The sequence below is a fragment of the Tursiops truncatus genome, chromosome 17 (genome assembly GCF_011762595.2).
Source record: "Tursiops truncatus isolate mTurTru1 chromosome 17, mTurTru1.mat.Y, whole genome shotgun sequence".
In the NCBI taxonomy this organism is placed as follows: Eukaryota; Metazoa; Chordata; class Mammalia; order Artiodactyla; family Delphinidae; genus Tursiops; species Tursiops truncatus.
The window spans coordinates 75,917,447-75,932,027 of NC_047050.1; the positions used below are offsets into that span (position 1 = coordinate 75,917,447).

Sequence of the window (14,581 nt, forward strand, 5' to 3'; positions counted from 1 at the left end):
CCCTTTCTGTGCCCGGGAGTTGCCTCCTGTTCTGTTCCTGTTGTCCGCATGCTCCCCTTTGACAGAGCGGGCAGTGACCTGTATTCTGACTGCCCTTCCTACTCTTCCTCTTCAGACCATGAATCACAACCGTGACCCCAGGCCCCGTGAGTACCAGGCACAGCCTCGGCGCCAGCGTGCTAGATGACCTCCCTCCAGGCCTTCCCTGACCTGGGGCCCTTCGATCGCTGGCATGAGGGCGCCGGCATCCCCACACGGACCCCTACGTGCAAACGGCTCCACCTGAAGCAGAAGCCTAGGCTGCTCCCGCACCGCGCCCCCACCCCCCGCCCCTGGCACCACGCCCGGCACCTGGCAGGTAGGTGCTCAGTAAGCGTTGGATGGAAGAACAACAGGCACAGAGCTCCTTGGGAAAAACGACTGCAGCTGACATTTCATTGTTTCTAAAATACAATGATCTGAAACACAAGGAAATCCAGACTTCCCAACGCAAACAAAACAGCCCTGCACGACAGGTTTTCAATCACCTCAGTCAAAATTCAGGAGACTTGGACAAACTCCTGCCCATTTATGGGTCCCCCTGGCATGCTGCCTGTGCTTTGGGGGGCACTGCGAGGGTCCCCCGGCCTGGGTGGGCGGTCACGTCAGGGCTCCCAGGCACGGACACACACGTGTGTCTGGAACTCTCGTCCACTGAGAGAGCGGGCAGTCTGCCACCTCCCAGCCTGGGCCATGTGTCACCCTTCAGGCTTCCTTAGTCTCTCGTCAGCAGGAAATCCAGTTTTCAGTCAGATATTCTGTAAGGCCCATCCAGGTTTCTTTCACATTTAAAAAATGGGGGTAAAATATACATCACGTAAAAGTGACCACTCTCACCACCTGTGGGCGCTGGGTTCAGTGATAGGGACATCCCCACCATACCCCCCAGGACTGAAACTCTGCCCCCGCTCACTCACTCCCCGTGCCCCTCCCCCAGGGCCCACATTCTACGCGCGGGGCCTCATGGGAGTGGGATCACACAGCCTTTGCCCTTTTGCGTCTGTACTGTTTCACTTAGACTGAAAGTCTTTCAAGGCCCATCCTCCAGCCCTGTGGGCGGCACCTGCCCCCTCGCTAGATGGCACTCGGGGGGGCAGGGGGACGACGAGGACTGAGCCCAGCGCTCTCTCCACAGGGAAGGACCGACTGCTGGACAATCGTCCCCCAAGTCCCAACGGGAGTAGCCTGAGCACCGTCTCCCAACAGCAGGGGACCCTGGGGAGCAGAGCAGACCTGCCCCTACCCTCGGGCCTGCAGACGGGCAACCCAGTATAAGCCTCAGGGTAAGCCAAGCACCACGCAGGGCGGGCAGGTCCAGGGGAAACCCATCCCCAGAGGGCCTTCTGATAACATTCTCCAGGACTGGACAGCATCAGTTTCCAGCGATGCGAGAAGAACTGTTGGATAAGAAGCACAACAAAGAAACCCTCCACCACCTGAAGGAGGATGGCCAAGCCTGGGACGGTTTTCGCTGAAAATGAAAACTGGAAGCATCAACGCAGAATCCAAACTCAAAGACTCTGAGCTATTCTCAGCCCAGGACCGAACCCCCACACAGGGGAGGTTCCCACACACTGAACAGTGGTGGCACGGAGGACGGGCCCAGAACCAGACGCCTCAGGACCCTCTGCCCGCTGTGACAGCGAGGGTCCTCACATGTCCCAGGCATGGGCCGGCGGCCTGAAAGCCTCTGGAGGCCTGTGGGCATCGCCTCGGCTTGGGCAACAAAAGCAAACACAGTTATAAGCTGGGCGCTGTGTCCTTCCCCTGGGTTCTGGTCCCCAGAACCACCACTCGCGCCTGGACCGCTTGCCCATTTCCCGGGCCTTCTGGTACGAGGCCTCCAGACTCCTTGAGTTGTCCCTCTTTCAGGCGACATGGTGGCCTGATTCTCTGAAAATAGCCCGTAAGTGACGCAGCTTCGTGAAATCAAGGAGTGCCAGGTGTGTATATATATAGCTGATTCACTTGGTTATAAAGCAGAAACTAACACACCATTGTAAAGCAATTATACTCCAATAAAGATGTAAAAAAAAAAAAAAAACAGGAGTGCCAGGTGAACCAGCAAGGTATGCCTCAGGAATTCTGTGGCACAAAGGAAACCGAGGGCAGTGAGGTGCTAGACCTCCTTTCACAAAACAGAAAGCCCAGAGAGGGCCACCTGCAGAAGCCCCCGGGGCGTCATGAGACATGAGGGGATTCCTAGGAAGGCAGCGGGCACATCTGAGCCGCAGAAGCGCTGCAGAGTGTAAAGCACACCTGGTGGAAGGTCCACGTTAGATGCGTCGTGCAAAAGGTTAACTCACAACAGGTCACCTGTGGGCAACATCGTGCTCACTCAAGGACGCCACAGGGGACATGCGTTTGCACTTGGGATACAGCATATGAACCTGCATTGCTCAATTCTCACCAAAGACTTGTGTTCCCGGGCGCTGCCCTGTGGATTTTGAACGCTAGGCTGAGTCAACAGCACAAGAAGGCACTGGGCGGGCCGGGCTGTAACCTCCAACTCAGGGTGGGGTGAGGGGGCAGGGGCCTGGATTACAGAAGGGTGTTGATGCGGCGGGTAATTCAGTGGGGCTGCCCCCGGGTCACGTTCCCACTCTGCTGCAGCGGCGCTGGCCTCGCTGTCAGTTTCCCTCAGCAATCCGGGGAGTGGAGGAAAATGACTATAGCAGTTAAGGCACTTAAACTTCGAATGTTTTCTTTAAGGCGCGCTTTTAAAGGGTAGGTTTTTCCCACAGGAAGAAGAGGTGAGGTTCAAGTTGGGACAAATCATATCCTAGGAATCCTGATTCACATTAAGCTAGGACAGAAAGTGGAAAAGTGTTTTAAGAAGAAAAACAGACATATACAAAATGAACAAAGTTTCACCCCTCCTGAACGAGACAGACAAGACTAACCCTAACCTTCCGCGTAAATAACCCTGCAAACCACTTGGTCATTCCCAGGCCATCACGGCACCCCCGACTACCATCAGGCAGGTTTCGAGAAGTCGCGTCTCGCCGTCAACTGAGAGACCACAGGACATTCCTCTATGACTCTCCTCTTCCCTCCAGGACACTTCCTGAACCAAGAAGGAAACGGGTGGGGGTCTGCTTCCCAAGGGAAAAGGCTGTCTGGGAACAGACCGGGTCAGTCCAGTAGGGCGCCTGTCCCTCAGCGAGGTCTGCTCAGGGCTCTGGGCAGGCTGTCCCCAGACTCTCAGAGGGGACCCCACGCTCCCACTTGATCCCAACTCTGAGGCCAGATTCATCAGCTGCACCTGAGGGCACACACACATTAACATGTGCACATGCACACATTATACCCGTGCACACACACGCACACATTATACACATGCACGTGCACACACACAACACACGCACACATTATACCCGCGCGCACACGCGCACACATGCACACACACGGCGTGCAAATGACGGGCACCTACCTCCAGTGCCAGCATGCAGCAGGAGCTGGTCTGCAGGAGCTCCTGGGCAGCCCCTCCCTTGCCCTCAGACCACAGGCCCTGCAGGAAGCAGGCACGGATGCTGCTATGCCTGCTGGGGCCTCTGGGCCCCCAGCCCCCAGCATGCCACACCTTCACCCTCTTCCTCGCCTCGGGTTTGTGGGTCTTACCAGAACCCCCTCGACACTAACAAAACAGCAGTTTTTATAGGTGCCCCCTGACCTCCTTTATCTGACGCTTTGAGCCTGAACCCTAAGAACATAACATATTTTTACAGGCCCCTCCTAAAGCTGCAGTGCTTGACGAACGGTGGGAATCCAGTGTGTTAACAGACCTGGCCTGTCAGGAAGCGGGAGAGATGACGGTGATGCTGAAGGCACCTGAGGGCAGCCCCGAGGTCAGCGGGAAGCCTCCTGCGAGGGCGGAGCCAAGGCGCCCCGCCCCTCCCCGGGGCTGCCACACAGCTTCGGCCTAGAGAGAAAGCCACGGGCTTTCTGCTCTGACCTGGACCTGGGCTCTCTACCTGCCCTGGATGCTCTGCTGCTGCTGGGGGCTTGTCGCGTGTGTCACACGTGTGGGAACCTCCTGATGAAGGCGCATGAAACCGGCTGCCTGCAGGGGCAGCACCAGGTGCTGCAGGGCAGGAGGGGCGGCAGTCTCACTACGTGACCGCTGAACTTGGTGAAAATGCTGTATCTTCAAGAAAGCAGAACTGAAGTTGTTTTGTTTTTTGGGGGTTTTCTTGCGGTACGCGGGCCTCTCACTGTTGTGGCCTCTCCCGTTGCAGAGCACAGGCTCCGGACGCGCAGGCTCAGCGGCCATGGCTCATGGGCCCAGCCGCTCCACGGCATGTGGGATCTTCCCGGACCAGGGCACGAACCCGTGTCCCCTGCATCGGCAGGCAGACTCTCAACCACTGCGCCACCAGGGAAGCCCAGAACTGAAGTTTTTAAAGGCACCCTCCCCTGCGAGGGACGACGTAGAACCACGGTGGCTGCACTGGGCCTGCTCCGTTTTCTTCCCGAGCTCACGGGACGGCAGTCATGGGACTGCTGGCCTGCAGTGTCTCCCACGAGAGGTGGGCGTTCCTCCTATGCTGTGCCGACCAGAGGTCTCGGCCAATAGGACCAGGGAGGGAGGGCTGTCCTGGCGTCACACCCACCTCCTCCTCTGCTGTCACAGGGGCCTTCTGTCCTCCACAGCCCAGCAACGCAGCCTCGCCTTCTAGCACTGAGGGATAGCACTGCTGCTGGTCCAGAGGCTCCGGCACAAGAGGTGCTCACTTGGAATCAGGGGCCCTCAATGCAGGTCCCAAACTGGCCGGACAAAAGCCTGGCTGTGGACGAGGCCAAGAGTGCTGCGGTGTCCTTGGTGGCGGGGCACACACTTCACGCCAGGGGCCAGCAATCACAAACGGTTTACAGTGTTCCAATTTAAACTGCACTTACGGGCCTCCCTGGTGGCACAGTGGTTAGAATCCGCCTGCCAATGCAGGGGACACGGGTTCGAGCCCTGGTCCGGGAAGCTCCCACATGCCGTGGAGCAACTAAGCCCATGAGCCACAACCACTGAGCCTGCACTCTAGAGCCCGCATGCCACAACTCCTGGGCCCACGTGCCACAACTACTGAAGCCTGCACACCTAGAGCCCATGCTCCGCCACAAGAGAAGCCACCACACTGCACCGTGTCAGGAACCAGGAATAGATATTGGTTTGGCAAAAGAACCATCTCATGAGAATGAAGTTACCTGGTTTGTCACCTGTGGAGCTCCCTGGGTGGTGGGTGCCCCAGGTAACAAGCTGCTCGGTCCAGTTTAGGTTTTCTGACCTGTCGTCAGTGGGGTTGCTCCTGCCCTGGCCCCCCGGAACCGCCGGGAAGAGAAATGACCTGGCCTCCTCCAAGGGCGTGTGCAGACCCCGGGCGTGTAGCTGAGGCTGGCTCCCCGGTACCTACCCCACCACCACGGTCTGAGCTCACAGACGGACCACGGAAGTTAACTCTAACCTAAATACGGATTTCAGCTGTCATCCTCAACGCCAGGCGATGGAAACCTGGGAAGAGATGGTGGGGTTTCAAAGCAGCCGCCATGAGACGGACTCCTGAAGCACCCACACACGCCCAGCACGGCCGCCGACCTTCGGAAGGAGCCGTTTCGATTCCAGCGACACACTCAATTATGAAAAGAATTATTCCAACCAAATAGAAAATACAGATTCTAACAAAGCCGCTACCCTTCAGTATGCCACAAAATTACCAAGTGAATCCCAGATGACTAGAGATGGGCGGCCACGGGCTGGGACGCCCGCCACTGGTTAGAACCACGCAGGGGGGATGTGGCAGGACCTTCCCAGAAGCAGGGGCAGGGAACCTGCTGGCGGGTGAGGCGCACCCTGGCGCCCTCCTGATGGGGCCCAGCACCCAAAGCTGTCAGGATCTCCATGGTATCAGAACCAAGACCACGTGGGGCTCTGTTCCCTCCTGATTAGGGCGTGTGCTTCGCCTCCCGGAGGAGGACTCAGAATTCAGTGTCTCCCCCGTGAAGTGGAGCCAGCAGGGGGCGGATGAGCTCCCCACCTCGGTGCCCGCTGGGGACAACAGAAGCACATGGGAACCAGTCACGATTCCTGGGGCCTGCACACTCCGTGTATCCTCCGAGCACCACCTTGCGGCGACCACTCCCCGCCCCATCCATCCTCCCTCCGGGCCGCTGTGGGGTGGAGGGCACCCCATCTCCCAGCCTGTGACTCCCCTGGTCCTCAACGCAGCGGACTTGAAATGCAGATGGAGGGAGGGGCCAGGCCGAGGGTTGGGGATTTAAGCTGAAACCACCGACTTCCCTCAGCTCTGCTCACCGCGCAGCCCACCTGCTCTATTCGCAGATGGCCGTGAGACCACAAACCAGAAAGGTCTGTAACACAGTGAAACCTACAGCTTCCACTGCCAGGATGCTGAAGCTGAAACACGGGCCAGACACTTCAAGGTTTAAACACCCGACTTCCCCCTGGTGGGCTCCCCCGAGGCAGGTGGACCAGCCCTCCCAGCCTCTGCTTCCTCACGTGGGATGGTGACTAACGCTGTCTCCCATAGTATTTACGTGTGTCCTCATCTGAGTGGTTGCGCATCTCTAACGGAGACTGGCCACATCCGCTTAAAGGGCAAACACACGCAATTGGAACGAGAGGTAATGCATATTAGCTCCGTTTGGGGTGGGCACTGACCCTAGTGTTCCCTAGTTCCCCACAGGCCTTCTGTGTCCTACACGCCAGCAGGTCCAGAGGCCTCATGTGCCCGGGTCGGGGCAGGCCGTCCGGGACCGAGGAAACCAGGAGTCCGGCCTTTGACGAGGCCACGTGGACACGTCTGGCATCTAAGGCGCGTCACTCGTTCTTTCCTTCCACACATACACACACACACACACACACACACACACACACAGTGAGCCTCCCCTGGGCACGGGCCACTAGGTGAGCCCGTCTGAATCTGCCCTTAAAGGGGGCGGGGCAGGGCGGGGACCTGCAGGAACAGTGACGGGACGACGGCGCTGCGGGCGCTGCTCGGAGCCTCCCCGGGGGCAGAGGACACGCACACACTGACCACAAGAGCCTGGCCCGGGGACGGGCTGCGCGTCATCACATCTAAACCGCCACTCACCGCAGAAGCGACGTGCAAGACAGGATCATCCCTCGGACAGAACTAGACGCCCAAGGGCGTCATAGCTGATAAAGGACTCTTTAATAAAGAACTCTCACAACTCATTAAGAAGACAAACAACCTGACTGAAATGTCAGCAAAAGACGTGAACACGCACTTCACCTAAGACACACGAATGCCCACTAAGCACACGGAAAGCTGCTGAGAGTCAGTATTCATTAGGGAAACACAAATGCCGTGAAGGATGTGGAGGCTGGAGGGAACGGTCTTCTCTTATAAAGTAACCCTGGCACTTACCGTGCGGCCAGACGCCCACTCCGAGGTCTCTACTCATGAGAGATGAAACACAGGTCCACACAGAGCCTTGCAGGTAATGTCAGAGCAGCTTTATTTAAAACAGCTCCCAAATGGAAACAATCCACCTGTCCATCAGCTGGTGAATGAATAGAGCAAAGGCGGGGTGGGTCCACTCAGTGGGCTAGTAGTCAGTGCAGCAGGATGGATGGCTCAACCACAAAAGCACTGCAGAAACCAGGCCATGGACTTGTGATGCTGTTTACACGAACTTCAGAAAGGGCCAAACTATGTATGACAGAGGCGGGCGGGTGGTGACGGGGGTCAAGGTGGACTGACGTGAGGGGCCACTAGGGAGGCTCCTGGGACAATGAAAATATTCCTGGTCTTAACTGTGGTGTTGGTTCCAACTGCAGACATGTGTCTATCAAGGGGATCAAACTGTCCACGCTGAGTGGGAGAATACTGTTTCAGCTTTAATAATTATTAATATACAAAATCCAGTAATAAACACCACACCTCTGGGTGTGACAGACAACTTTAAGAAGCTCTGACTCAGATCAAATTCTGAATACTATGTTGCCCCTAAGAGTATAATGAAAGTACAACCCTGAGAAATACACTGGCCATCTGTCGTCTGTTTGCAGTCTAAGCCCATCTAGGAACAACTGTCATTAAGCAGCATTCCTTTAACCTGTGCAAACAGCCTCTGTCCACAGTCCTGCTCCGCCCATGACCATGACCTATGCAGTGTTCAGGGTCAGTGACAAGGGTCACCTTCATCTCCTTTGGGTCCGTCTGTCACGGCCACCTGTGGTGACAATCCTCCCTCTTCCCATCACCATTTCTGGATGTTCATGTGGAACCAACGTACCTGCGACTTTCAAAAGCTACACTGAATGTCTAGCCTACGTATCATATAGTAAAACACATAATACGTATTACCCCGGAATACCTAAAATAGATGCAAGTCTCACGTAATACACGAAATACTCAAAACCAAACGATGAAATGTAAGTTGTGTGGAAATTGAGACTCACAGCCTGTGAAGTGTGAAAGTTCCAAGGAGCTGTGCTGGTTCCAGGGTTTTGAGCCACAAAACACATGACTTATCACCAAGGAAATGTGGCAAGAAGCGCTCCCAAATCTCTACCAATCTTACCAACTTATTTCTCAGTAATCAGAGGTTCTGAATTCTGTATTTGTCACCATAACCACGGTGAGACGATCTAGAAGTTAAATAATGTGCCTGACTCTGACCCCATGAGCTTAGCCACACTGCTCTCGTTAAGGCCTCAACCCACGAACCCACATCGCTGCACATCAAAGGGACAAAATAAATGCTTGGTAAGATTAACTGCCACCGGATGTACCCCCATCCTGAGGTCTGGCCACAAAGGTGGTCTCCAAGCCTCTCGCCTCACTGCCACTCTGGAGCCGCCCACCCTGAGAGGTCTCCCCAGCCCGCCCGGGAGGGGGTGCCGCAACCTCTGGGGGCCGGCATCTCACCCCAGCTCTTCTCCTCTCAGCAAAGGCGGGTCACTCCCCCACCTCCAGCACGAGGACTAAGCCGCACGGGGACAGACATGGCGCCCTATCCACCCCCAGTGGCCTGGCACATGTGGGCACCCGAGGAAGGTGAGCAGGGTAAATGAGAGGTGATCAACACACGGATGAAAGAACAAAGAGTGACCCACGTGGTGCACACTCCACCACCCCCAACTCTCCAGAAAAGGTTCTTATCTCATCCGGGCCACTTTCTCAGGCTTCTTTTTTTTTTTTTTTTTTTTTTTTTTTTTGCGGTACACGGGCCTCTCACTGCTGTGGCCTCTCCCATTGCGGAGCACAGACTCCGGACGCGCAGGCTCAGCGGCCATGGCTCACGGTCCCAGCCGCTCCGAGGCATGTGGGATCCTCCTGGACCGGGGCACGAACCCGCGTCCCCTGCATCGGCAGGCGGACTCCCAACCACTGCGCCACCAGGGAAGCCCAGGCCTCTTATTTTTAAAGATGAAAAATAAAACACCGGCGATGCCAAAGGGAAAACATGTTGAAACACAGCAACCTAAACACTAAGAGTGACGAGCCTGCTCCTTTAGTCACGTGCCTGACAAGACAGGTACGGCACCTGCTGTGCTGTGAAATGCCCAAGTGCATCTGCCTGCAGAGCGCCCTGACCCAGGCGGCCTGTTCATAACTGAAGGGGCCGCATGCTTCTCTAACTGATCTGCACCACGCTGGGCCTTAGCCTGTGCTCTCTGAACAAGAAACATTTTACCACGTTCAGAGAAACTTTCCTGTAACAGCCAAAATAAATAGATTGTTTAAATATTTTACTAGACACATGTGGAATTCTAGAATGAAACATGCTTCTAAATAGTTTGGCCCCTTATCCGGTTGGAAAATTACAGATTTTAAAACTTTCTTAGACAACGGGGAAAATTAAATACCCTGGCCACATTTTTAGGGCCTAAGGCACCCCCAGTGGTAATTTGGAAGGGATGCCAGCGTTTTCATATACCAGGCTTAGTAATGCTAACCTGAGTGTTACCTCTGAGAATTTCTGGAAATATCCATCATTCAGCCACCTAAAGTCCACAGTAAACTCAGATTTAAGTCGATAATAACAACAATATGATGAAAGTAAAACAAAACAAACAAACACACACAGCATTCTTTGGTGTCTTCTTCAGCCAGGCCCTATTCTGAGCGCGGGCATGTCTCCTGCCCAACAACCCGGGCTGGTCTGCGACTGACCTCACTTTACGAACGAGTGAGGGGCAGCGGGGTTCAAGGGCTTACCCAGCTGGTGGCCGCGTCTGGAGGCACCTCGGGGGAGGTGGGCACGCGCTGGGCCAGAGCTTGGGAACGCCACACACGCCCGAACGCCCAGCCACCAGCTGGCTGGGACCTCTGACTCCACGAGAGCATCCGAGGACCTCCCCCCACCCCACCCCACCCCCGCCAGGGGACACGGGGAAAGCCCATCGGAGGAGGCTGAAGGGAGAGGAGGCCGGGGACAGCCGTCAGCCAGCGTGCGGTGCTCCGTGTGCGTGCCGACACTCACGGGCGTGTGAGGCCCAGGGCCAGGACCCCGTGGAAGCCCAGGCGGCACTTACCGATCTGCAGCAGGATCGGCGTGACCAGCGCCGTCTCCATGGCGTAACAGAACTCCCTGCCAAACATCACAGCCCCGTGCATCACCCACAGGCGCACGGGGATGCGGTCTATGGACCCCTCGCTGACGGTCTCGTCGTGCGTCTCCGCCTCCGCGCTCCCCGGCTTCTGCAGGTCCGGCAGGGGCACCGGCAACTCCTGAACTCGCAGAGATTCCGAGTCGGCATTCTGCGGGGCCATTTTCATTACCACCAAAAATATATATATATATATATTTACTCTACCTATATAAATAATTCTATCATATATCTTTAAGGATAAATTAAGACGTCTTCTCTTTCTGCTTCAGTGTGTTCCTCCAGCAAGTAATAATACTTATATTCCTCTTTGTACAAACAGGTATCTCGAAACTTCTCACAATCGGATGAGACACGCAGCAGAACAGAACGATTTTTGGTTGGATTCAACATATGGCTTTGCTGGTTTACTGTGAATTAGAGTTAAAAATCCATAAATGCCATTCAGTTAATACCAGTTTCATCATCATTACGGAAGAAGTGCTGAAGCTCCTTTCCTTGCTACAGAGAGGTGGGCAGGTGACACACAGAGGTAGGCCGCCGTCGCTCCCCATCGAGGGACTGGTTGATCTGCAAGAGAGGAAAAGCCCTGCCCGGTCAGACGGGGCCTCAGGGCCTCCCACCCCGGGATCCGGGCGCCCTGCTCGAGGGGCTGGTCCTCAGCCTCTCGGAGACCATGGGCCTCCGTTCACTGGTCCTTACCCTAGGTCATCTGCGGAGAAAACAAAACCCAGTTTTTAGAAGAACAACATTTTCCTGCATGGAATCAATCGTGGGGGGAGGATAGAGACGGGACAACAAAGGGAGAAAGGGAGACAGAAAGAGAGCTCCTTGGCAGTGACAGCCCGCTGGGTGCGGGGACCCCGCCCAGGGAAGGGGCACATGGGAGGCTCAGAGTCCACCCTGAGGCGCTGGATTCCTTTTGTGGGCCGTCTACAGCCGTGGTCCTTGACCTGTTTGTTATGAAGCCCTTTGCTAATGAAATGAAAGAGTGCCTCTCCGGGAAAAAACATACACGCAACGCGTGCCGAACACTGAACACCACGTTGAGGGGCCTGAGGACCCCCACCCGCACAGGACATTCCACGGGGCCCTGGAACCCGTCCCTCAATCCTGTTTCCACCACCCCGGTACCTATGACCCAGCTTTGTGACGCTGTCTCTACCTGGATGAACACACCACTGCCAAGTGTGGATTGCCGAGAACCTAACTAGAAACGTCCCCTTAGAAAGGTTTTAGGAAAGCAACCGTCTGCCCTGTGCAAGGCCAGAGCACGGATGCAGTAACACCCTTGCTCTTCTGCACACGGCCTTCCGACACGGCTTCCGTTCAACCCGAGGTGAAATCACAGAAAATGTGATGTTACGTTAAGGTAGGTCGGTAGCTGAGGGCTTACTGAAAATTTTCAACCATCGTTTTAAATAAAAATACTTCTGGTTAATATTCACTTAACCCAAGATGATCTTAACTCCTTCTCCCCTTCTCCCCAGAAAGGACCAGAAATCAAGGGGTGGCCTTCGCCGAGTGCCCTCCTCAGGGAGCCCTGGAAGTGATGGCGGGTTCCCAGCCCGACTGCTGGCACCGCTGAGCTGCTACCCTGGGGCTCCGGAACCCCAGCTTCACTACTCCACCACGCTGGGGTCTCCTCATGCTCTCTTTCCTTCAGCCCAAACTTCCCAGGGAATCACAGGTCCAAGTGATCCTACCTACAAATTTGCTTCTTAGGCCTCAAGTTTAATGACAATTCCAAACTGCAGCCTTCACACCTGAGATTTCTATCACGTTTATAAATGTCCTCTCTACTGTATAATCAGTATCTGGATTAAAACCAGCATTTCTGGGCTTCCCCGGTGGCGCAGTGGTTAAGAATCCACCTGCCGATGCAGGGGACACGGGTTCGAGCCCTGGTCCGGGAAGATCCCACATGCCGCGGAGCAACTAAGCCCGTGCACCACAACCACTGAGCCTGCGCTCTAGAGCCCGTGAGGCACAACTACTGAGCCCATGTGCCACAACTACTTAAGCCCGTGTGCCTAGAGCTCGTGCTCTGCAACAAGAGAAGCCACAACAATGAGAAGCCCACGCACCGCAATGAAGAGTAGCCCCCGCTCACCGCAACTAGAGAAAAGCCAGTGTGCAGCAACAAAGACCTAAAACAGCCAAAAATAAATAAATAAATGCATGAATGAATGAGTGAATTTATTTGAGGGGAAAAAAAGTATTTCCAAACTGGCACCCTGCTACAATCTTTTTACAAAACATTACCATGAAACTCTCTCACATATACAATGTAAACAAAACAGTATGAAAACAAAACACCCAGCATGAACACCTTCCAACACCCTACGGTTCTCATCCCACCCCTGCCCTTCGAGTGATTCCCATCCTGAGACAAAAATCTCGGGACCTTCCCTTGAGTCAACGTGTCACTCTTACACCAGAACAGGGTCAGTGATTTTAAATGCCTTTTTCCACTAGGTAAGGGGTCATTTTCATGTGAAGACAGAACATCCAGACGTGTCTTGAACACTGACTGACCAGCCGAACGACTGTGACTGGTTTTCTCAGAAATGCTAAGGACTCAATTATAATCATCAAACCCTTCAGTTCTGTCCCATCACCCCTTGTACCACTGTGTATCTATCCTGAGACTCAGGCCCGAAATACAGCAAACTCCGCTAGGAGTCGTTTCAGCAACGGCTAAAAAGTAGGCAATAAAGCTGTGTAACGGCGCACTCGAATTATTTTAAGGCCGTGGGTCTCACCCGGGGCCAACCGGCACCCCTGGGGACCCCGCCCTGGGTGATGCCTGGAGATGTTTTTGGTCGTCACGACTAGGGGGAGGGGTTGCTACTGAGGCTCAGAGTGGAGGTCAGGGATGGGCTCAGCGCCCTGCAGCAGCCAGGATGCCTCCACAGCATCCTGCAGAACATGGTTGTTCCCTAAGGTTATTATTAGACAGGAAAAAGGCTCTCCTAAAAACGCTGAAACCTTATCACACTCTGAATCAATCAGCTAGCCCAGAAGCTGCAAACTCAACTTCACTTTGAGTTGAAGTGAACTCACTTCCCTTTGTTTTCCTAAAACAGCCTCTGCTCAAAGCAGAACAGGAAGCGCAGGTGAGCTCAAGGCACTGGCTCCCCGAGGAGGGGTGGCGTCTAGGGTCAGGTTTATAAGCAGGAAGAGGTGCAACCTGTTCCCTCCCCGTCGATCACCTAGGCCACAGGTGGTGGCATTTCCTGGTATTTATTTGCAAAGAGAAGGTGGGTAAGAGCCAGCGAGGGGCTGCAGAGGAAGCACAGCCAGCTGCCTGGCCTCCATCATGTTCAGGCTCCGGGTTCCAACCCCAGGCCTACGGCTGCACGTGCTAAAGGGCCTGCGGAATCGGCTAAAGATGGCTAAGCAAGAGGTCTTGAACTTACTGGGAAAGCCAAGGAGGTAGAGACCGAACCCTTGGGGAGCAAAGGGCCCTGCGTCCTTAGGAAAGCCGCACGCCAACAGACCACCAGGTCAGTGCAAGCGTGTCCCCTCTACAATGCAAAGCAAGTCACCACACCCGAGTCCCTCCTGTTTGGGGTTCCCACTAAATTTCTAAGAATGGTCCAACAGTGGCCTCTGGAAAGAACGTGAGGGAGAGGGAGGGAGCCCCTGGCTGGACGCCTCCACTCGCAGGACTTCTCCAGGGTAGGGTGACCGTCTCCCTCACAGCCAGGGGCGGGCACAGCTGCTTAACCTGTCAGCGGAGTCTGCTTCACACTCGGTGTCCTGCTGGCCAGTCTGGTGGCCCAGGGACTGTGCACTTCCAGACGTACCCATGGGTCCCACTTTAACCCCGGCCACGAGCACCGTCTTCTCAAAAGGGGAGCCTGCCCAGGGCTGGGGCGGGGCTGTGACCTGTTGGGGGGCTCGTCCAGCACCCAGATCCTGCCCTGACGCTGTTTCTGGCGGGGG

At 55.3% G+C, this 14,581-nt stretch overlaps 1 protein-coding gene across 4 annotated transcripts in view; it reads right to left on the reverse strand.

Moving 5' to 3' along the window:
* Positions 1 to 14,581, reverse strand: part of SLC45A4 (solute carrier family 45 member 4) — a 73,840-nt gene that overhangs the window by 22,247 nt on the left and 37,012 nt on the right. For all 4 annotated transcript variants that reach the window (XM_073794851.1, XM_033842839.2, XM_073794853.1 and 1 more), the window contains exon 2: positions 10,556 to 11,200. In XM_073794851.1, the coding sequence (XP_073650952.1) occupies positions 10,556 to 10,799 (244 nt within the window). In that variant the 5' untranslated portion in view covers positions 10,800 to 11,200. The remainder of the gene's footprint in view (positions 1 to 10,555; positions 11,201 to 14,581) is intronic.